The 22,434-nt window shown below is 39.5% G+C and overlaps 1 protein-coding gene across 13 annotated transcripts in view; it reads left to right on the top strand.

Annotated features, from left to right (window-relative positions):
• PLCL2 (phospholipase C like 2) overlaps window positions 1–22,434 on the top strand; it is a 241,414-nt gene that overhangs the window by 204,848 nt on the left and 14,132 nt on the right. For 12 of the 13 annotated variants that reach the window (XM_053261758.1, XM_053261759.1, XM_053261751.1 and 9 more), the window contains 2 exons: window positions 3,205–3,280; window positions 18,178–18,287. In XM_053261758.1, the coding sequence (XP_053117733.1) occupies window positions 3,205–3,280; window positions 18,178–18,287 (186 nt within the window). Of the gene's footprint in view, window positions 1–3,204; window positions 3,281–18,177; window positions 18,288–22,434 lie in introns of those variants that run through there. The other variant, XM_053261760.1, reaches the window with a different exon arrangement.

Below are 22,434 nucleotides of genomic sequence, written 5' to 3'. Positions count from 1 at the left end.
ACATTTCTGGATATTAACAATGATTATAACTTGGATTTGCTATGATCTAATCAGTTCTCTGTGCCACTCTTAATAAAATATTTTGTACTTGCAGGTACTGAAACCAAATTATCCTTAGCCGGGCGTGGAGGCGGGTGGAGGGGGACAGGCAGCTACTGCTGCTGCATTCCTCAATTGAAGCCCGCTCTGCTCCAGAGTTTTTCAAATGTAATATATTGCCCTTGTTTCCAGTTAGAAAAATCAGATACATGGGGTGGGTTTTTTGCTGTTTGGCCAAAGCAAAATCGTTGTGATATAAAAATGATGCAATAATAGATTGCCCTGGAAAAAAATTTGCTTTGTATTTGTCCCATATATGTTCTATAGAATTTCTTACTATATTTGGTTGTTTAACATATTGAGTTTGCTCTGCTTTATCTAATAAGATCCATTCATTTAAAGGAATATTTATACCTTTCTGCTCCAAATCCCAAGCAGTGTTCTCTTTAATTTTTTTCATCTGTGTGCAGAATGAATTTTGTTCTGGGTGGCAGTATTATTATTATTATTATTATTATTATTATTATTATTATTAATTCAATTTCTACACCGCCCTTCCAAAAATGGCTCAGGGCGGTTTACAAAGTATCAGACAGTATGTGTGCACATGCATTCAAAATGGGGCCTTTCTTATACAACCTGAGCGGGATGTAAAATTAACTGAGTGGACATTAAAACAACAACATGTAAGCACGTGCATGTGCCCACGCCTTAGAGGGAACACTGATCCCAAGCCAGCTCAAAGTCATATGGGTCCCACCATGCAGACATAGCTGTAAACATAGCTGCATAGTAATATCTAACCTGGTCAGGGATTCCCAGCCCTCCCCCACCCCCTATAAATTGATATGTACATTTTTTGTATTAGTCTTAATTTTTTCACTGATATCCTTACTGGCAGATTTAGAAAATAATATAAATGTTGGTAGAATATTCACTTTTAACACCTGCAGTTCTCCCCATCCAAGATAAGTTTAATTTATTTCACATCTTCTATTTTCACTTGCTTGAATATTGATTAATAGGTCTATAAGGAATAATTAATAAACTGTTCATTATTAAAGGCAGATTTTTAAATGCAGTGAACCCAGCAGTAAATTGGGGAGATTTTTGAACTCTTCTATAAGGTGGCTATCCCTATTCAGACATTATGCAGCATCTGAGCTTAGTTATTTGTACCCAGGGATATGTTTTTGTGTGAATGACTGTACATGTGTTCTTTAAAAGTGAACCTGGTAAAGGTAAAGTTTGCCATCAAGTCAATTTCAACTCCTGGCGCCCACAGAGCCCTGTGGTTTTCTTTGCTAGAATACAGAAGGGGTTTACCATTGCCTCCTCCCATGCCACTTAAGGCCCCTTAAGTACATGGTACAGGGAAGATGTGTACTGCTGTAGAGTGATCAATATATAATGTGTGAATGCTATCTATCTATCTATCTATCTATCTATCTATCTATCTATCTATTTATAATTCGATTTCTATGCTGCCTTTCATAAAACTCATCCCAGGATGGTATTTTAAAAAATACAATGAAAGTCCATAAAAATTACATCAAAACATTAGAATCAATTGAAAACAATAAGAACCATAAAAACAGCAAAAAGTAGCAGCCATGGAAAAAACCAAGACAGCATCAGGAGAGCAGAGAGACTGGCAACGTATGTACAGGTGTAACACTTACTGTACATATGTAACACTTGTACTCAAATTGTATGAGTGTTGAGTATAATGTATGAATTGTAGGGGTGTGCACGGAACCGGCTGGCCTGGTTCAAGTGCAAACTGCACTTGAATCTGACCAGACCAGTTCGGTCCGGCCACCCTTCGAACACGTCCCCTGGTCCGGTCCAGGCGGGTTCACAAATATTTTGGGAGGGCTTCCTAAAGGGGTGTGTGTGTGTTCCGCGAAGGTTGCCCGGTTCCCCCTCCCCCCGCCGGCCCCTGGGCCATGCCAGGGCTCACAGAGGCCATTTGTGCGTGCGCAGCAGCGGCAGAGAAAATGGCCACCGCACCATATACGGAGGCCCAAACAGGCCAGATAGTGAGGCCGAACAGGCCGCGAAGGTGATTACCAAGGCCAGCGGGGGGAGAAGGAACCTTCTCCTCTTACTCAGAGACACTTCTGGTAGTGTTGTGGTAGTTATTATTTTCTGGAGTGAAAGCTATTTCAGCCCATAATTACAGTGGCATGGTGGTGACATTACCTTGCTCAGTCTCCTTGCCATTTGCTAATAAGTGGATAACTTCCTAGTGACGTCCTGCCCTATTCAAGTTGATACATCTTCTTGTGGCCAGAAATGCCCAGTGTATTTCGGGAGTAGTATGGACTACTTGTTTTCACTGGGCTGCCTTGTTAAACAAAAAAATGTAACCATAAATTCTAAATCTGTATTCAGCAGTGTTTCCTAAGTTTATGAGCTAGAATGTATACAAAACATTGTCAGAAGTATTCTAAAAAGACAAACCTATGTATTTTGTTAGGCTTCCCTGTGAATCTGGTTGTAAACTCTCTCCCTCCCCCCCACTCGCACGCACACGCACACACACCCACACCAACACCCGACTTCAAAACATTAATTATCTGATCAAGTCAGATAAGAGAAAACATAACTGCTTTGTGAATATCTTCTCATTCAAAGAGATGGTAATAATGTTCATTCATAGGTTGTTCAGTTCCAAGATGACTGGACATCCATGAGCTTTTCAAGTACAAATATTCATTATAAAAATATGCTTTGCATCTCTGAAAAAGTGGGGTATATATCTTCTGAATAAATTTAAGACAACGTATTTTGAAAGAAGTATGTTATCAGCATGCAATAATTCCTGTTTTTGAGAGAACGTTACATTGGAGAGAGCATTTCTGCATATAGAAGATTTCAGGTTCATTAATATACCCTACACCTCAAGTTAAAGTTCTCTCTCCTGGTAAGGACTGAGAAAGACCTCTGTCTAAGACCCTGGACAGCATCTTATAATATGCTAGTTGATTCAGGTAGTACTGGACTAAATGGACCAGTGGTCTGGCCCATAGTTTCATATGTTCACGCCACCACTCCACCTCGTACTGAGCAGGGTGTTGGGCCAGAAGAATTTTGAAGTCCCTTCCAGTTCTACAATTGTATGTTTTAACTACTTTAAACAATGTTATTTTGTCTTTGCAGATGATTTGTACAATCAAGACTCTGATAGAAAATACAGATAATGTATATGAAAAAATTGTCCAGTGCCAAAAAGCAGGTATGGATGGCTCTCATTTTTAAAAATGCAAATAAATGTTAACAATTTACAACACTCTGCATTGGGTTTTTATATTATAAACTTATATCCTTCAACGCCAAGCTCTTGTAAAACCTCCAACAATCAGCACATAAAATTAATTACTTGTGGGGTTTGCCTATAAGAGATTTAAGAGATGTGTGAGAATGTTTCTTTAATACAGGGACAAATACTTATGCTTGCTACCTGATTAATATGCTCTTAATTTTTCATTTCAACTCACAGTGGGTATAAACTTTGTTTTTGGCTGAATGAAGCATTTAGAAATTAAGTGTCTTGCCAAAGGTCACAGATTAGTTTAACTGGGATAAGAACCAAGGCTGCCTCAGCCTGCCAGTGCCAACATCTGAAAGTGTTAACTGGGAGAATTAAATGCATAGCTTCCACTTGACAAATAATGTTAATAGCATTTTAAACCATATATAATATTTATAATGCATAGTATATAGCCTCACTCAATTATTCCTGTCTTTTATTTGATTCTGAAATGGAGAAATCATGCCAACATTCTGTATTTTCACTCATGATGGATTTATCCTATAGTCTGGCCTTAGTATTTGGAAGCAATGTATTTGGTGCTGTGGTTCTGAGCCCAGAGATAGTGTATTATAGGTTATTTAATACTTTTAAATACTACTTCTACTTTTCCTACTTACATCTCCTCAGTGCAGGAGTGGTGGAATTACTTAGGACCAAACAGCTCCAGTACATAAAAGATAAAAGAACAACTCATTTTGTAGTTAAACTGAACTGACGAATCTTTTAGAATTTATATATTTAAATGTAGTTGTGTGGATCCCAAGAAGAAAGATGCAAGCTTTCCTCCCCCCTCTTTATAGGAGGATAAATACCAGCTTTCCTCCCCTTTCCTTATGGGAGGAGAGCTGGTCTTCTGGTCGGAAGCATGAAACATCCCCTTTGCTAAGCAGGGTCCACCCTGGTTTGCATTTCGAATAGGAGACTACATGTAAGCATTGCCAGATATTCCCCTTACGGGATGGGACCACTCTGGGAAGAGTATCTGCATTCTTGCATGAAAATGTTTCCAGTTTCTCTCCCTGGCATCTCCAAGATAGGACTGAGAGAGACTCCTGCCTGCAACCTTGGAGAAGCCGCTGCCAGTCTGGGTAGACAATATTGAGCTAGATCAGGGCTGTTCAACTTCGGTCCTCCTGCAGATGATGGCCTACAATTCCCATAATCCCTGGCTATTGGCCACTGTGGCTGGGGATTATGGGAGTTGTAGTTCAAAAACAACTAGGGTGTGGGGGGCTAAGCTGAGCAGGCCTGAACTAGATGGACCCATGTTCTCAGTATACGGCAGCTTCCTATGATTCTAAGAAAGATATTTTAATTGGTTTACCAGCTGTACTGATAGCATAGCAAAGCAAGCAAGCTTCTGAGTTTGGCAGAAGACCTTTCTGTTTGGTGAAGAGTTATATGAAAACCATGAGAGTCTCACCCCACAAACACAACCTATCTGTTAAGAGCATTATTTGTTACCCCAGATAAATAAAGTGTGGTTTGCACAAGCACATGTCTATCTGTGGTTCTTTTTATTTTGGCCAGTGTGAACCTTATCACCCCTATTGAGAACTTTGTAGAGGCTACTGTGGTCTAAAATGTCTTAACCATGTGGATCACTGCTGTCATATGGACTGTTTGCATACTATTGACTGCCATTGTCTCAATGTGACAGTGACGGTAATTCATGTGGTATAGTGCTGACTCAAGTAGATTGTATTTGGAAATGCTGAAGTTGAACAGGTGAAGTGGTAAGATAGTAGCTGGGTGTTCCATAGGTCCTAGTCAGGAATATCTATTTCATAGGTCCTAGTCAGCATGCAGTTTAATATTATTCAGAGCACCATACACAAATATTAAATGTTTGTATTGTATTAATAAGTAACCATGCTTTATCTGATAAACGTCCTGTGTTTAGTCATACCTAGGTTTATTTTACTTGTAATAATGTTGTCAAATATTTTCTGCATTGCATTTGATCATGACCAAGACTAATTTGTGAAGGATTAAAGAGAACTATGGATGAATGGCTTCTAATACAGTGGCTGACATCCAGACTAAGTTACTCAATATTACTACTCAGGAGGTACCCTAGGACTACTTAATTTTAATAGGACTACTCAGGAATAAATTAGTCTGTATATCAGCCAGTGTTCCCAGCTTCTGAGTTATTTCAGGAAGCAGAAATCTTGGACTACATTTCTCGTTGATTGCAGTGGCAGTTTTACAAGTACAGTAGTGTCTGTACAGTCAGGATGAGTTGTGAAAACTGCATTTGACCATTATAAGCCTTGAATATTCTGTACCTCATAGAATCCAAACTGCCAATTCAAGGAGCAACTGAGTGACAAGAGTCACCAACTCTCCACATTTCATACAAATCTATTGAGAATGGCGGAGGTTTGAAACAGCAGTTTGAAAATTGATCCTAAAAAAAAGTTGATTTGACTTTGTGACCTATAATTGGCCTACAACTGCCATTTTTTGTTGTTGTCTTCTTAAATGTGGAATATTTCACTTCTCATAGTGGAATATTTCTCTCCTTTTGTTCGGGGGAAAATAATCCATTGAGTATTTCTTGAGTTGTTAGCCTGAGAAGTCCCCACTGTAACAGGGAACTCATCACAGCACATGGCCAGTGGCCTGGCTGATTCTTGCCAGTAGCAATGTTTTCCCTCAGTTAAGATGGATGCCTACTGTCTTTCTCTTAACTCTTTGGATCACATGAGCAATAAATAAATAAAATACAAATTTAAAAAATTGAGTAAGTCCTGAATGATATCGTCTTTTTCAGGAATAACAAAAAAAGTATTTTTTAAAAAAAAAAATAGTGCGTTGCAAGGATAAGGAATTCTTGGCATGATCATTTATGTGACATTCTAAAAGAATCCTGCTGTTCAGTAATGCCACCTACCTACCTTACTAGTACCAGTCTGAAGGTGAAGAGAAAGAGATTGACTTTAGAAATGGTGCTTGTTTGACCACTTTAGGAGCTGGTGAATGAGCTTAGACTGCTGGCTCATCTTTAGACTTCCCATAGTCTGGGAAACATACTAGCGGGGATTTGAAATGGCAACCTCTGGCTTGCTATTCAGTGACTTGAATAGCAATCCTACTGCGCCATTAGGTGGCTTCTCCTCTATTGTTACTACAAGCACAATTAATTGCTAAGGTAATAATTAGCAGAAGATTAAGGATTTCCCCAACTTCTTCTATAAGTCTCTGCAAAATCAGCATTCATATGTATTACTTGGTTTCTTGGCTTCATTCCTAATCTATTAAATTATCAGTATGGTCTGTTCGCTCATTCATTCATTTTTAGTCAGATTATTTCCTTTGCGAAAGGCCATAGTATCACAAAATTTAAAACAATATAATAGGAAAAATACAAACCAGCTAATCACAGAACCTCAATCAGGAAACAAAGTTTTAGAATATATTCATGCATCTGTTTGATGATGAGGTAAATTGAGGATCTAAATAGAAAAGTCCCATTGTTTAGGGCTTTATCTGACATACTTATCTAGGGGAATTATAATATTGGCCACAATCTGACCTAGACAACGCAATTCGATCTGAACTGCTGTTCAAAAGTATTAAATAAAGTTCTGGTGCACATAATGTTTGCATGAATGCACTTATCTTTTATCTTTGGATTACAGCCATAAGTGTCTCTGTGGTCAGCTGTGTGTAGAATTGAAGTTTCCAGTCTATGCTTGCAGTGTGTGTGTGTGTGTGTGTGTGTACACACTCACACTCACTCATACATATACACACTTCATATTTAATTAGGGGTAGTTCTGGTGAAGCTTCTGGGCCTAAACATTACGTGCAAAAACATAACCAAATCATGGCTGCTCTTTTTTAGCCTTCTTTCCTGTAAGCTTATGAGATCACCTGGCATTGTGTCTGTGTGTTCCTCCCCAATCAACTTCACAGTAGGGATGTGTGAAACTATTCTGGTACAAAACGGTTTGTACCCAAATCTGGCCAATTCGGGTGATTTGTAGACAAAACAAATCACTCCTGTCCTCAATTGCCCATATTTGGGTACAAAACAAATCACCCATTTTGGATCCTAAAAATTCAGAGATTCAGACCTCCATTTTGTGGCCAAAGTGGGTTGGGTGGTGGTGCCCAATGGATGCAAGGGGTGATTTTTAAAGAATTTTTGAAGTTTATGCTTCTTTAAACTTTTACTCATAGGGAATAATGGGAATTTCAGCAAACTTATAGCTCCATATGAGGGGCACCAAGATGGCCCCGAGTGGGTTGTGGTGGGTGGTAGTGCCCAATGAATGCAAGGATGCTACCACCCAGATTTGAAAGAAATTGGGGAAAGGTGATTTTTAAATGATTTTTGAAGTTTACGCGTTTTTAAACTTTTCCCCATAGGGAATAATGGGGATTTCAGCAGTCTTAGTTATAACTCCTGGGGGGTGGGCACCAGGATGGCCCAGAGTGGGTTGTGGCGGGTGGTAGTGCCCAATGGGTGCAAGGAAGCCACCATCCAGATTTCAAAGAAATTGGGCAAAGGGCTGGTTTTTAAATGATCTTTGAAGTTGGCATGTCTTTGGGGCAGAAATGGGGTTTTGGGGGCAGAAGAGTGGATCAGGTGGTAGTTCCCCAAATGGGTGCCTGCTACCATCCAGATTTCAAATAAATTGGTGAAAGGGGTGATTTTTAAAGAATTTCTTAATTTTGTGCATCTTTCAAGTTTTGTTGTTTCTGATGTGTTCTGATGTGTTCAGTGTCATTGAATCCACTCTCATTTGCTACCAAAGAATCTACTCTCAGAACACCTCGGAAACAACAGTGCTTGTGGGTTTGGGGGTAGTTGGCACCCTATGTGCACTATACCATCACATGCTCTGGGCCACCCTGGTGCCCCCCAAGTGTAGTTATGGGGCTGCTGAAATCTCCATTATTCCCTATGGGGAGAAAGCTTAAAGACGCGCAAAATTCAGAAATTCTTTAAAAATCACTCCTGTCACCAATTTATTTGAAATCTGGATGGAAGCAGGCACCCATTGGGGCACTACCACCTGACCCATTCTTCTGTCCCCAAAACCCCTTTTCTGCCCCAAATCTGCCCCAAAGGCATGCCAAATTCAAAAATTATTTAAAAACCACCCCTTTGCCCAGTTCCTTTGAATTCAGAAAATTTGGGTACAAATCAAATCTGGGGTGATTTGCGGGGTTTGATTTGGACCCAAAACAAATCGGGGGTGTTTTGATTCAGTACAAATCAAAATGAAAAAATCCTCTTCTTGCACATTCCTCCCTACTCCGCAGCACCTGGACCAATATGAATCAAATTTGGTACAGTTGTAGGGACACATAGGGAATCCTCAACGGTGTAGTTTGTGATGATGTTGCCCACCCTTATCCAAGCTGGCAGAAACGTAAACATTTGAGGCACAAGTAGGCTAACTTGTGAACTGCCTAACCGATTTTAACCAAATTTGCTACAGCTGTAGGGACACATAGGGATGCCCAAATAATGTGGTGTGTGTGATGTCATCCATTCTGATTCAAGATGGCGGCCATGTTAAACAGCTAAGGTGTAAGCGGGCTAATTTGTGGACTGTCTAACCCAGGCCTGCTCAACTTAGGCCCCCAGCTGTTTTTGGACTACAACTCCCATAATTCCCAGCCACAGTGGCCAATAGCCAAGAGTTATGGGAGTTGTAGGCCAACATTTGCAGGAGGGCCAAGGTTGAGCAGCCCTGGTATAACCAATTTAAACAAAAAATTAGGGACAGTTGCAGTGAGTGACACACAGGGACAGCTCAACGGTGTAGTTTGTGATGATGTCATCCACACCTGTTCACAATGGCGGATGTGTACACTTTTGAGGTGCAAGTGGGCTAACTTGTGAACCGCCTAACCGATTTGAACCAAAGTTCTCACAGCTGTAGGGACACATAGAGATGCCCTAATGGCATGGTGTGTGATGTCATCCACTCCGATTCAAAATGGTGGCCACATGAACATCAGAGGCCCAAGTGGGCTAATTTGTGGACAGCCAAACCCATCTGAACCAAATTGGATACAGTTGCAGTGAGTAACACAAAGGGACACCTCAGTGGTATAGTTTGTGATGATGTCATCCACCCCAATCCAAGATGGTGGATGCACGAACATTTGAGGTGCAAGAGATCTAACTTGTGGACCTCAATTTTAACCAAATTTAGTCCAGTTGTAGAGACAGTGAAAGGAAAGTAGGCTGATTGATTCTTACTAGAACAACTTCTTTTTATTTAGGAAAAATTGTTAAAGGTGCTTCCCCCTCCCCACCTACTATTTCTTTGCTCCTGATGGCTTCACGTTCAGTTACATGTGTTTGTGTGTAATGTATAGTTAGCTCTCACTGTTTCTACTATAACACAACTGTTTGACTTTACAGCATACTAATGTTGGGTACTTCCTTATTTTCCCTGAAAAAAGACTGGTGCTATTAAGGACCAAAGCAGATACTGCATTAAGCACACTGTTACAGCTGACATGCTTGATTTTTGTTTTCCTAAATAGGAGCCACTACTCAACCCTCCCATCTGGGCTGGGAGGTCAGTGTGAGTGAAGGTGGCTTTAACTATTTGCTCCTGCCATGGTCCCAATCCAGATCAGACCCTCTCCTAGTTTCTATTTGCACTGGAGAAAAATTCCCATTGGTTTCCTTCCCCATATTGGGGTTGGTGGGGAAAAGAATCCAAGCATGATAATCCTAATGCTGTGTTCAATATAACATGTGGTTTGATTCTCGTATTTGGGCAGTTATGGTGCATATAGCTTTTAATGTAATCTTGCTACTTCTCTGGGTGTTCAGGATAATGTCCCTTTCAAATCCCATCTATTCTTTTCGAGCTATTTTTGTGCCCAGCAGATTGCTGTGACTGACAGTGTAAATTACGTGATTTGTGACCATCCTGGAATTCCACTAATGAGGAGAAATGGCAAGGTTTTTTTGCAGACAGAAATGCTATTTTTCTGGTTCACAGGTTTAGATTTGTTGCTTGGACATCATTTTCTGAAGCCTCACTTCATGTTCACAGAAGCTGAAAATCTTCCATAGTGTGACACTTGGTGGAAAACTATTAAAAGTATTTGTGATGATCTTTTGAAAGGCAAGAGATTAGGAAATGGAGACCATTGTATCTGTGTGATAGAATAATTATAGAGGAATAGATGTAGTTCATGACCAGTGTTCCCTCTAAGGCATGTGCACATGCACACAAACTTTTTGATGTTCTCTCAGTTAATCTTAGATCCTGCTCGAATTGAATCAGGAAGGTCCCATTCTAAATATACTTGCGCACACACTGTCCTGAAGATGGTTTGAGGTTGTTTCCCCCTACAATAAGGATGCAGTTCTTCATCTATTGTATGAAATCCAGATATCTTTTCTCAAGATAACAAGTTTGTTGCCAGGATAAAATATTTTCCCAATAGTCAAATGAAACATTCATGAGAACTTTTAGGTTTATTTTTTAATTCCATTTGCCATCTGAAGCAGCTCAAAGATTATTTGGAATGGGCAGTGTTCTTCAAAAATAGTGAGTTTGGGGGGAAGTGATTTCTGGATGGCTCAAAATGATATTTACTGACCAAATAAGCCACCTGTAAAGAGCTACTATTCTACTCCTTAGCATTAGAAAGAGCCCATCTCTCTCTTGTTAGACATCTCAATTTATTTTTCATTTATGCTGCGTCATCAACCATGCTCATTCTTCTTTGCTTCCTGCGGTGATACCAGTTTAGTCAAATGGCCCCTTTAGTCAAAGTGTGCTACCATTCATGCCTTATGACCCTTTTGTCCAGGGGCCTGACCAAGCACCTTACTGGGGTAGCAAGAGTGCAACACTAAAGACAAAATAATCTATTTCATAGTCTTAAAGGTCCTGAGATTGTGATTTCCTTTTTTAAATGGCAAGATGTTTTAAGTCCTTGAGTCTCAGAATAAGAGAGCTGTCATTAATTAATATGTTCATTAATTTGTCATCAGTATATTAGAGTGAGTGAGTGAGTGTGTGTATATATATACACATACAGAATGGGTGCAAATTAATGCAGAAGCAGTGTGTGCTCCATCATGTTGCTTTGCTTATAAGATGCATTTACTTGAATGGATTGACAGAGTAATCAGGTGTATATTTATTTATTGTTTGCATCACACTTTTGATGTATGTATGGATTAGTAAATGAGTTAAGGAATTGTTGTTTGGGGAGAAATGATTGTTTCATAGTAATGAAATGTAAGAGGATGTTTGAAAAGTGAAGATACAGAGAAAATGTTTAAGTGTTATTCTGGAACTTCCCAATCACATCACATTAATTATTAGTATTTGTTTACTTACTTATTTACTTAACATTTTTATATACCACCTGATATGTGTATCCCTAGACAGTGTACATAATTTAATATACAACAAATGTAAAAACAGAATAAAAACAATTAAAACAATTTTACAAAATAAAAACAAGTCATTTAAAATTAATTTTAACTAAAAGTCCTAGAAAACAGGTGAGTCTTGAGGGTCCTTTTAGAAAGCAATCCAAGATGGAGAGCTTTTATTTTGACAGGGAGCATATTCCAAAGCCCTGGGGCAGACACAGAGAAGGCTCGGTCCTGTGTTGCAACCAAACAAGCTGGTGGCAACCCTAACCAGAGTTCTCTAGGTGATCTTAATAAGCGGCAGGGTTCATGACAAAGGAGGCACTCTTAAGTATCCTGGACCCAAGCCATTAATTATGATTCATGCCTCTTGCTTTAGATTTCCTCCTATTGCAATAGAGCATTATCTACTTTTGTGGCAGTCCTAAGGAAAACATACTTTGAGGCTGCAAAGAGGGCATTCTCATCACAGTTGCTGAACTAGCTCTCTGCCTTGATTAGTGTGGGTAGATATTGTAGTTTTCCACATATCACCATAGTCAAATGGCACATTTAATCAAGCACTAATTTCACCATTTCTGATTTTCTTAAATATATTTATATGATGTTTGTTGATGTGTTGACTGTCCTGGCACTTGTTGGCCACTTGAATTAGTGGATATTTGGACTTAATTAAGAAGTGTGACCGGTTCTTATGACAGAAAGTAATTAAAAGTCAATAAGGGTTTTATTTTAAGAGGCCTTGTGCAGATGATTTGGTATGGGAACAGGTCAAGTATGTATAGACTTTCCATGCCTTCAAGGTCCTCACAAAAGCAAAGAATGGAAAAATTGAGAAAATAGCTCCCCTTTGTATCATGGTTTTTGCAAAGGTTGCATAATGGAATCATCGTGGAATTGGGTTCTCTGAAGGGTTACAATATGTTGCAGACATCATGTCAATATTGATGTAGCTATGGGAGATATCTTTCTAGGTTTTAAAGCCCAATGTAGTCTTGGATTGGCTTATCAAAACTTTTGGCATGTGAGTTTATTAGTTTATGATCAATTAAATTGATCATTGGACATTAACATAGGTGGGGGCATGTGCTGTGCAGAAATCTGGTCTGACTGTTTACATCTGCCTTCTATCTGACTCCCAGCGCTCCCTAAATAGCATGTTTTGCATCAACTGGAGCATTTTCAGACAGCAGGCCTTCCCGCTTGTCTGTTTTGAATAACCCCCCCCAAAATGCAAAAAGTGGATTTTTTTTTAACCCCAGACATGAATCAGGATATGTTCCAATGCCTAATGAAAAACCCAAATTGTGTGTAGAATGATGCCCAATAGCTCACAGGGACTTCAGGGTAAATCTGGCCAATATGTGAACCCACACCATCCATTCAAGAGGAGAAGTGAGCTAAAAGTCCTGTCTGGCAATGCACCTGGGGAAGTTTCACTGTGTGAAAGCATCCAGCAATATAATTATTTGCTTTGCAATGAACATTAAGGTACATAGTGGGCTTTAACAAAAGATGAATCTTAACATTTTCTATGTCTAGTAAGTTAAACTTGGTTTTTAGATGCCATCATTCATAGAAGGAATATATTGGTGACATAAATTATTTTTGTGACAGCTGTGAGGAGTTATTTAATTTCGGAAAGAGAATACAGCAATAAAATATGCACCTGAGCTACCACCAGATATAAAACTTATAAATATCTTAGTTCCAGTGATTCTGCATTTTGATGGAAAACAATATATGAAATTCATTGCCTGACACGATGAGGAAAATTACTCAAAGTAGTAAATTTTTAATGCCTGTCTTCAATTTCAATGGGATTACTTGGGGTAATTTTCCTCATCCTGTCAGTCAATCTCCGTTCTTAAGAAGTGTTGCATCTTTCTGTTTTCTTGTGCGCTGTAACAGAAATGAAGGATGTTAAAAGAAACCAGATGCTTTAAATGAGCTGACATTATTATACTAGATTATTTACAGATTTTGTTCCCAATTAACAAAGTGTTTCAGTGGTGCTAGGCTCTGGTTTGAATTCCATCCAAACAGAGACCTAGATCTCAACCGGTGGTCCGGGAACCACTGCGGATCCATGGAGACTTGAGTAGGGGTCTGCGGCTGGGAGGTAAGTCCCCCCCCAACAATGGAGGGGGCAGTGCCAGATTAACCTAGGGCTCCACACTTTGTCTTGTTTCTTAACTGCTGCCTTTCTTTTTGTCTCCTTCAATTTGCTTATCATTTGCATGCCTCTGACTTCTCCTTTTCCCACCTTTTTAATACCTAGACGGAAGGGAAAGAGAGGAAGTAAAGGTGGAAGTGTTTGTAGATTTGGCATGGCCACAGCCTTGTGCCGGGGGACAGGCTTTTTGTCCCACCCCCAAGCACAGGCTCAAGGAGAGCCCTGATTGGTTGGGGCTAGGAAGGGGGTGGGGAACGTGCGCTCTTCGTGTGGCTCCCTCGCTTCCCTTTCCTCTTTGAGCTCCAGCCGGCGTCCCTTCCTCCCTCCCCTCAGCGCAGAATGGTTTTCGGCTGGTCTTCCTTTTGGGAAAAGGCAGGAGTGTTTGCAGACTTCTTTATTTCTTTTCCATGGATGGGATGAGTTGGAGAAGTATGTGGCAATGGACCAAAGCTTGCGCATGAGGGATGGCCAGAAAAAGGATGAGCTGGAAGTTTGAGAGAAGTCAGGTTCTTAGGGTGAGGTAGCAGTCCTATCCCTTTCCCCTTGGAAGTGACTTCTGAAACCAGTGGGCATTTACTTCCAAATAAATGTGTGGAGTGGGTGGGAGGGAACTACGTTCTCTAAAGTGGAGATGCATGCATATTTCCAGGGAGTTTACCCTTGGTTTTGTAGAGATGTGCAAATGTTGGTGCCTGTTGGCTTACTTTGCCCACGAGTATGAGAATAGATAAAAAGTTGGAGGGCTACTTCTGAACAGGAGGGAGAGACCGCTGTGCCTTGATCTCCAGACTATAGAGTTGCCACATGGACTGGAGCGTCCGCTGGTGGGTCTCAGATTTTCGTGGGCTCTGGTGGGTCTCAGAAGATCAAGGGTGCATGTGTGCACCCTTCTAGCTTTAGCTTTCGAAGGAAAAGAGAAAGATCTTGCCCAGGAGAAGCCCGTGGTGGCAGTGGGCTCCTTTTCTCCTTTTCTGAAGGGCTGCCAGCTAGTTGGTGGGATTATGTCCAGTTTCACATTAATTTAATATCGTGTGTGTGTGTGTGTGTGTGTGTGTTATGAGTATGTAAGCAAAATACGTTCTTTGTTAACAAATTTTACTTTATTATGAATTAATGAAGTATTATGACATATGAAGACATGCTGAAGACATATTTGTTCACCCAGGCTTTTTTTAGGGTTCTCAACCTTGGATCCCCAGATGTTGGTGGACTTCAACTGCCATAATCCCCAGCCATAATGGCCAAATGCCATTGTCGTTGGGGTTATGGGAGTTGAAGCCCACCAACATCTGGGGACCCAAGGTTGAGAACCCCTGATTTATAGTTTTAAATGTTTGTAATGATTTTAATGCTCATAATATTATTTTAATTATTTTAATTGTAATTATTATTTTAATTGTAAACTGCCCAGAGATGCAAGTTTTGGGCAGTATATAAGCCTGTTAAATAAATAAATAGATAAACTTAAACTTGAAACCCCTTTACTAACTGCTGGTCTGAGAAACTGTGCATGAAGAATGTAGCGGTCCTTGAAACTGCACATGAAGAATTTACCTGTCCTTGACCCCGAAAAGGTTGAGAAACACTGATGTAGATGACTAATATGGTTTTTTGCCATCCCTTTTAAAAGTATCAGGAGATCATTGACATGGAAACGGAATGATGTGTGACTTTGTCTATGTTATTTGAAAGAGAATTAGGGCTATGGTGTGTGCCCTCTCTTATTGACAGTATGGAGCCTGGAGAGCAGTGAATCCCATGATACAGGTAGCAAGTGAGTTTTATTAAAAAGATAATATTTATTTTCCATTTATTGGCCTTTCAGCAGTTCATTCATATTACATTTAACATACAGAATCCTAACACAAGCAAGATTTCTCTTCTAAATTTATTGTATAGTAGCAACTATAGCCTTCCATGTGCATATCCCCACATGAAATAGGAACTGCACATATAAAAGCGCACAAGCACACCCACCCATACAAAAACTCCATTCAGCAGCTTAGAACTACATGAGTGGTAAAGGATAAAGTGTGCCGTCGAGTCAGTTTCGACTCCTGGCAACCAAAGAGCCCTGTGGTTGTCTTTGGTAGTTTACCATTGCCTCCTTCCATTCAGTATGAGATGATGCCTTTCAGCATCATCCTGTATGGCTGCTGCTCGATGTAGGTATTTTCCATAGTCTGGGAAACATACCAGCAGGGATTCGAATCAGCAACCTCTGGCTTGCTAGTCAAGTCATTTCCCCGCTGTGCCATTAGGTGGCTACATGAGTGGTGCGGTACTCAAATTATCAGCCAGTGGCATCAGCCACTTGTTTGTGAAGCAACATAATGGAAAATGGAAATGGATTATTCCCCTTCCTACTTCCCATCCCTGAACACATTATCTGAGCTATCATTGATGATTTGAGTGAGATTGGATATATAATGCCCTTATACAAAACTATGGTGCAGCCACACATGGAGTCCTGTGTACAATTCTGGCCACCACATCAAAAAAAGGACATTGTAGAACTGGAAAAGGTGCAGAAGCGGGCAACCAAGATTATCAGGGGCCCAGAGCAAATTCCTTATGAGGCAAGGCTACAACACCTGGGGCTTTTTAGTTTAGAAAAAAGACGACTGCGGGGAGACATGATAGAGGTATATAAAATCATGCATGCTGTAGAGAAAGTGGATAGAGAGAAACTCTCCTCTCACACACATAACACTAGAACCAGGGGTCATCCCATGAAATTGGTTGCCAAGAAATGTAGGTCCAACAAACATAATTACTTTTTCACACAATGCATAATCAACTTGTGGAATTCTCTGCCACAAGATGTGGTGTCGGCTACTAATTTGGATGGCTTTAAGAGGATTTGGGATAACTTCATGGAGGAGAGGTCTATCAACGGCTACTAGTCTGAGGGCTACAGGCCACCTCCAGCCTCAGAGGCAGGATGCCTCTGAATACCTGTTGCAGGGAAGTAACAGCAGGAGAGAGGGCATGCTCTCAACTCCTGCCTGTGGGCTTCCAGCAGCATCTAGTGAGCCACTGTGTAAAACAGGACTAGATGGGCCTTGGGCCTGATCCAGCAGGGCTGTTCTTACGTTCTTATGGATGGTGGTTGTTCAAGCTGCTGGATGAGCTTTGGAAAATGCATATACAGCAACATACTGTTGTCCATATTGAATTGTGGCCAATAGCTTTTATTTGGAAATAAATGCATTTTGTTTAATATTGTGTGACTGGGTGGTGCTGAATAATGTGTGACTGGGTGATGCTACTGCTAGTAACTCGGTAAATAATTTTAAATGCTACTTCACGCAGAAATAAAATAAGGAAAGAGTCCTAAAGCCTGCAATAAAGAGGTTCCAAACTGTGACTAAAGCACACATGTTACATTGAGCAAAAAGCCAATTTTTGACATTCTCAGAATATTGTTTTTTGTCCTTTTAGAAAGTGTTCCTCCCAGCAGTTGTGTTTAAACATAGTATTATACCTCCAACCTCCTTCAAAACAGAGAAGTTTTGAATAAATGGTGCACTTTTACGCCCCTCTCTGATGCTGTTAACTGAAAGCACATTAGGGATGTCGGAACCCTTCTAAAAAGCCTCATCAGTCCTCCCAACCTACTCTTAAGCATGGTGGGCAAAAGTTATGATATAATGTTTTGCTTTATCGTCTCTCTGTGGGATGGGCAACATGTAGACAAAAGCGAGGGAAAAGATTTTAAGGACATCCATGTCAGCCCTTGGCTGCAATTAAGTAATTGCGCTGGTCAGACTGCAGTTCATATCAGTATGGCTTGCAGCAATAAAACACTCCGTGGACCATGCATAGTTGCATGCTCTTCAGTGCAACAGTAAGATTTTAATGGTGTGACCATGCCAGCTGGAAAAGGGTGCAAGTAATGGACTCTGGTCTCTGTCCCAGCCCCCACAGCTATTGGGTATTGGATTTTCTGAGTGCAATTGTGGGTACACAATCCTTTGCTGTGGTTCTAGTTTCTTTCGATGAGGAAAGACTGGACTTACTTCCTAAGAACAAGTGCATTTTTATTATGCCTGTGAAAAGAGAATAATTTCTACTTCTGCTCCTACTATATTGTATGTCTTTCCTCTGTGCTTTCTCCCAAGCTGTAACATACTGGAGGGGCAGGATATAAATAATTTTATCCCCTGTATCACGTTTGACAAATCAGGAAGCTGATGACATGAGCACTGTTTTTAAAGAGATGTAGAAAGATGTAACTTTCTTTTTCTTTCCCCCACACAGCAATGGAGTTCCATGAAAACTTACAAAGTATCGGAACTAAGGAAGGTTTAAAAGAGAGAAAACTACAGAAAGCAGTGGAGAATTTTACCTGGAATATTACAATTTTAAAGGTAATTTCTGTTCATCTATGTTGCAAATGTTTTTGTTTTGCTTTTTGAAGCCATGGGTTGCCATTTTCAGTTTATTGTTGCTGTGTATATACTGCTTTTTAATCAAAAAGTTCATAAAGCTATTTACATAGGAGAAGATGATTCCCTGGCCCAAGAAACACAAGGTAGGCACCAACAACCACTGGAGGGCCACAGTGCTGGCGTTGAATAGGGACAGTTGCTTCTCCTTTGCTAATTAGAAGTTAGCCACCACTGTAACAAGCGTGTCTTTGCTCAGTTACAATTCATTGCAAGGAGGATAATTATTAGTAGACTGATATTGTATACTTCTCCTGAGTGAGCAGTTAGTGCATCCAAAAATGAAATGCTGTCTTTGTGTTAAAGTTATGGAAGAACTGTATCCAGGACATAAAAATCAACAGTATCGCTCATTAATTTGATGCAGCTGGAGAGTTTTGTCTGTCTTTTGCTGATTATGTTTTTGGAGAGGAGCAACCAGAAAAAGCAGAACAGGTTATGAAGGGGCTAAGCAGAGGAAAAGGTGAATGGAATTAGGTACATTCAGAAGCATATAAAATAAATGAAGTATAAAGATGGGGAAGGAAGCAGTCAAGATGATGGTCACAATGTGCAGATCCTATATGTCAAATACACCTGCAAATCAGCATAGATGCTAAACAGCTGTGGGTTAATAATTGTGGGGAAATGAAATTGATTTCCTGAGCTAGCTTATCCTGAACTGTCTTCTATACCCATGTATGGATCTTGGCCTTTAATGTAACTCCTATCCAATTCTTCTGCTTTTCCTGGCAATCTGACCCACCTATAATAATCCTGTGTCAAAAACCAGCCTCTGGGGTTCAAGTAGGGGAAACTGGGGTGCACATTATTGCATTATTCCAAGGAACCTGAGGAGTTAATTTAATATTCACAACAACCCTGCAAAACACATTAGGATGAGAGAGAGTAATGCCAACGTCACCTGATAAGCTTAATGGTTAATCCTGGAGTTGCTATATCCTGATTTCTATACCTCAAGTTGCTACACTATACTGACTGACATCCTGACTAAATTTACTTGAGGAAGTCCCATTGAAATTAAAAGTACACGTTAGGTATGCCTTCCTTGAGTGAATTTAGTTAGGATGTTAGCCAGTGAGACTCTGCACAGAATGCATTTTTACTAGTTAATTTAATTTTGTTCATAGATTTGAGCAGAAGAAATTATAGAGCTAGAGGAAGAATTTAAAAAAACTTTTATTTTTATTTCTTTCAAACCATATTTAAAAGAAGATTTGCTTATTTTGCTGATGTCCTGTTTGCCTTTGATATTTTCTTCTTAAAATGTTCTGGTACTAGCAGAATCCCCCATTTCTGAATGCAAGTCTGGAATGATTTTTCTGAGAAATGACAAGGGCTCTAAAGAGGCTCTGTGTAGATATTAGAAATCTGATTACTTCTCTTGTAAGAAGCAGCTGTATTAGCATTAATGCAGTTAGAAAGAATAAATTAAATACTTCATTGCTTTTTCAAAAGTTGTCAATAGCACTTAATTATGTATACAGAGAAATTACTAACTTATTTTCTTTTTAAGTAATGGAATATGCTGGTTTCACACTTTTTCACTGTGCTTCTCCTGAACATTTGTAATATTTTATGTTGATGCTTATGTTGGAGAGCAAGAATGCGATTAACTAGTTTATTTTCCAAATGTGCTACCTTTATTGATTACTATTTATGGTTGAATATATTTGAATGAATGCCAAAAGGAAGAAATAACAACCCACCCACCCCCCAAAAGATGGGGAAAGTCCTAGCCCTTCAGTCACTGGTGCTGGGATGGATAGGTACCCTTTGCTTCAACTAGAATGGATTAGGTTTGGATTTCATGCTGCGTATAGACATCCTTTCAACAACACGTTTGGCATCCTCTACAGAAGCTGCTCCCATGGGCCAAATTCCATTAACAAACAGGCTTTCTTTAAATGATTGGTACTCTCTTTCTTGAATTAGTTTAGTTCATTTATAACAAGGAACCGAAGTGCAGTGGTTATGGATTCCATGTTAAGTGGTATAAGGGCAGCTAAGTAGACATATTACTGCCTAGTCTGAAGCATTTCTGTTTTAGCAAATGCTTGGCATGGTTTATTAACCTGTTTGCATATCCATTTGGCAGAAATTATGGCTTTATGCTGGACGGGACATTTCTGTATAGTGCTTAGGATCAAAATATTACTCCTTTACATTTAATGTGGCATTTTTTCATGAAAGTAACTTGACAGTAGCAATTAATATAAGTAGAAGGCATTCATAAATCATCCATTGAGTATAGCAGATGCTTACATTAAAGTATGAAATCTCTGAAAGAAGAAGACCAGCACAATTAAGATCTGACTCTCTGAACCACTGTATAGGAAACTCTTGAATATTGTGAGGTAACATTCCAGGAATGTTTGTACGAATGTTAAATTCACAATATTTAGATACTAATCCTAACTGCAAAAATGGGGTTTCGCTCTGCACAGACTGCTCCTAGGTTTAAAGTTTAAAGTGCCAAATCTTGTTCAGCTTCCCAGCTGTCATGCAGAGTTGGATCTTTAAACTTTAAACCTCCTAAAACAACCTGTGTGCCATCTGAGAAGAACTGTTATTGGAGGTTTAAAGTTTTAAATATCTATCCCTATGTACCTGCTGAGAAATGGTATGAGATTCTATGTTTAAACTTTAAACCTGCTGGAGCAGCCTGTACACTGCATCTCACCTGGCTGCTCCAGGTAGACCAATTTAGTTAAGGGGTAGTTAAAGGTGTTTCTCACATGGAAAACCTCTAAAATACCCAAAACTACCCCTACAATAAATACAAGGAAGTTGCCAGCAAATGAGCGAAGCCATGGGAGATGAACCTGTGATATTCAAGGGCTTCCTGTATGTAGATTACTATGCCTTGAAAACATGTTCTCAGGACATAGTAATTAGCAATCCCAACATTCATAACACTGTCTTGCAGTGGAAAAACTGCCCCCCCCCCAAAAAAAAATCATTGTTGAACTTGCAAATGGAAAAAAACAATATTGTAAAATAGGCCTAGCATTGTGAAAACTTTGGTACAAAAGTTGGTGGCCTCAGAGAGGGGATGAGAAGGTTGGCTGACCTATTACAGGTAAGATCATATAGATCTGTTAGAAAGAATCCTTGTAAAGGAACTTGAAATGTATTGCAGTTTTCAGCGAGACAGAGTTTTCATAAACTATTATTATTACAAGTGCATCCAAAAAAATTTCTGTTCAAGACCTATTGAAATAAATCAAAATTCTACCATTTGCAACAATTGTTTATTCAACATAGCCTGTAAATAAAAAAGTTTCCAATGGACAAATGGTGGTTGGCTGTTTTAAAAAGCTTACAGTTTGCTGCATAAGTAAAGTTAAATGTCTGCACCCTGATTTAGAGAATGTAAGCTCTATGTAGAGATTTTCATCAGGTGTACTAATGACCTCAGTGTATAAACAGGGAGGTAACCCTGTAACACATGCAGAACTGCATATGCGTCTTTATTACTGATGCTTGTTGAATAGATGTCTGTATTACCACAAGCCAAATTTTATGTATGCAAATTATGTGACTCTTGCAGACCTCTGGATCAGGATGGAACATGCTATGTTATAGACAGACAAATATTACAGTTCTGAACGTGTGGTAGTAAATATGAATTGATTATTAGACTAGGAGGGAGGTTGCTGTTTCTTTCCCCAGGAGATTGGGAGAAAATATTGTTTCTCAAATCCTTGTCAGTTTCAGGTAATCCAATTTACCAATAATTTCAGACAAGAATAACTGATTTGCTTTTTGTTTAAAGCTTCTGTTCATTTAACTGGGACTTGAACTGAACTTAGAATAATGTTTTGCAGACTGCACCCAACATATAATTGACTCTGTGTATTTTAGCAAATGCAAAAGTCAACTTTGACTAGCTTAGTTTTAAACAAACTGAAGTCAAAGTGACCCAAAGAAAGTCAAAATAAACTTTTATAGTGCTGATGTGCATGGAAACATTTTGTGATTAACGTACATATGATTCATAAGTTCTGCTAGAATGTTTTATATGAATTTTTTGTTGTTTCTGTTTTATTGGGGGGGGCAGTTTTAT

The sequence above is a fragment of the Hemicordylus capensis genome, chromosome 6 (assembly GCF_027244095.1).
Source record: "Hemicordylus capensis ecotype Gifberg chromosome 6, rHemCap1.1.pri, whole genome shotgun sequence".
NCBI classification, from domain to species: domain Eukaryota; kingdom Metazoa; phylum Chordata; class Lepidosauria; order Squamata; family Cordylidae; genus Hemicordylus; species Hemicordylus capensis.
Note: the sequence above shows the minus strand (reverse complement) of the source record. Positions and strands in the feature narration are given on the sequence as shown.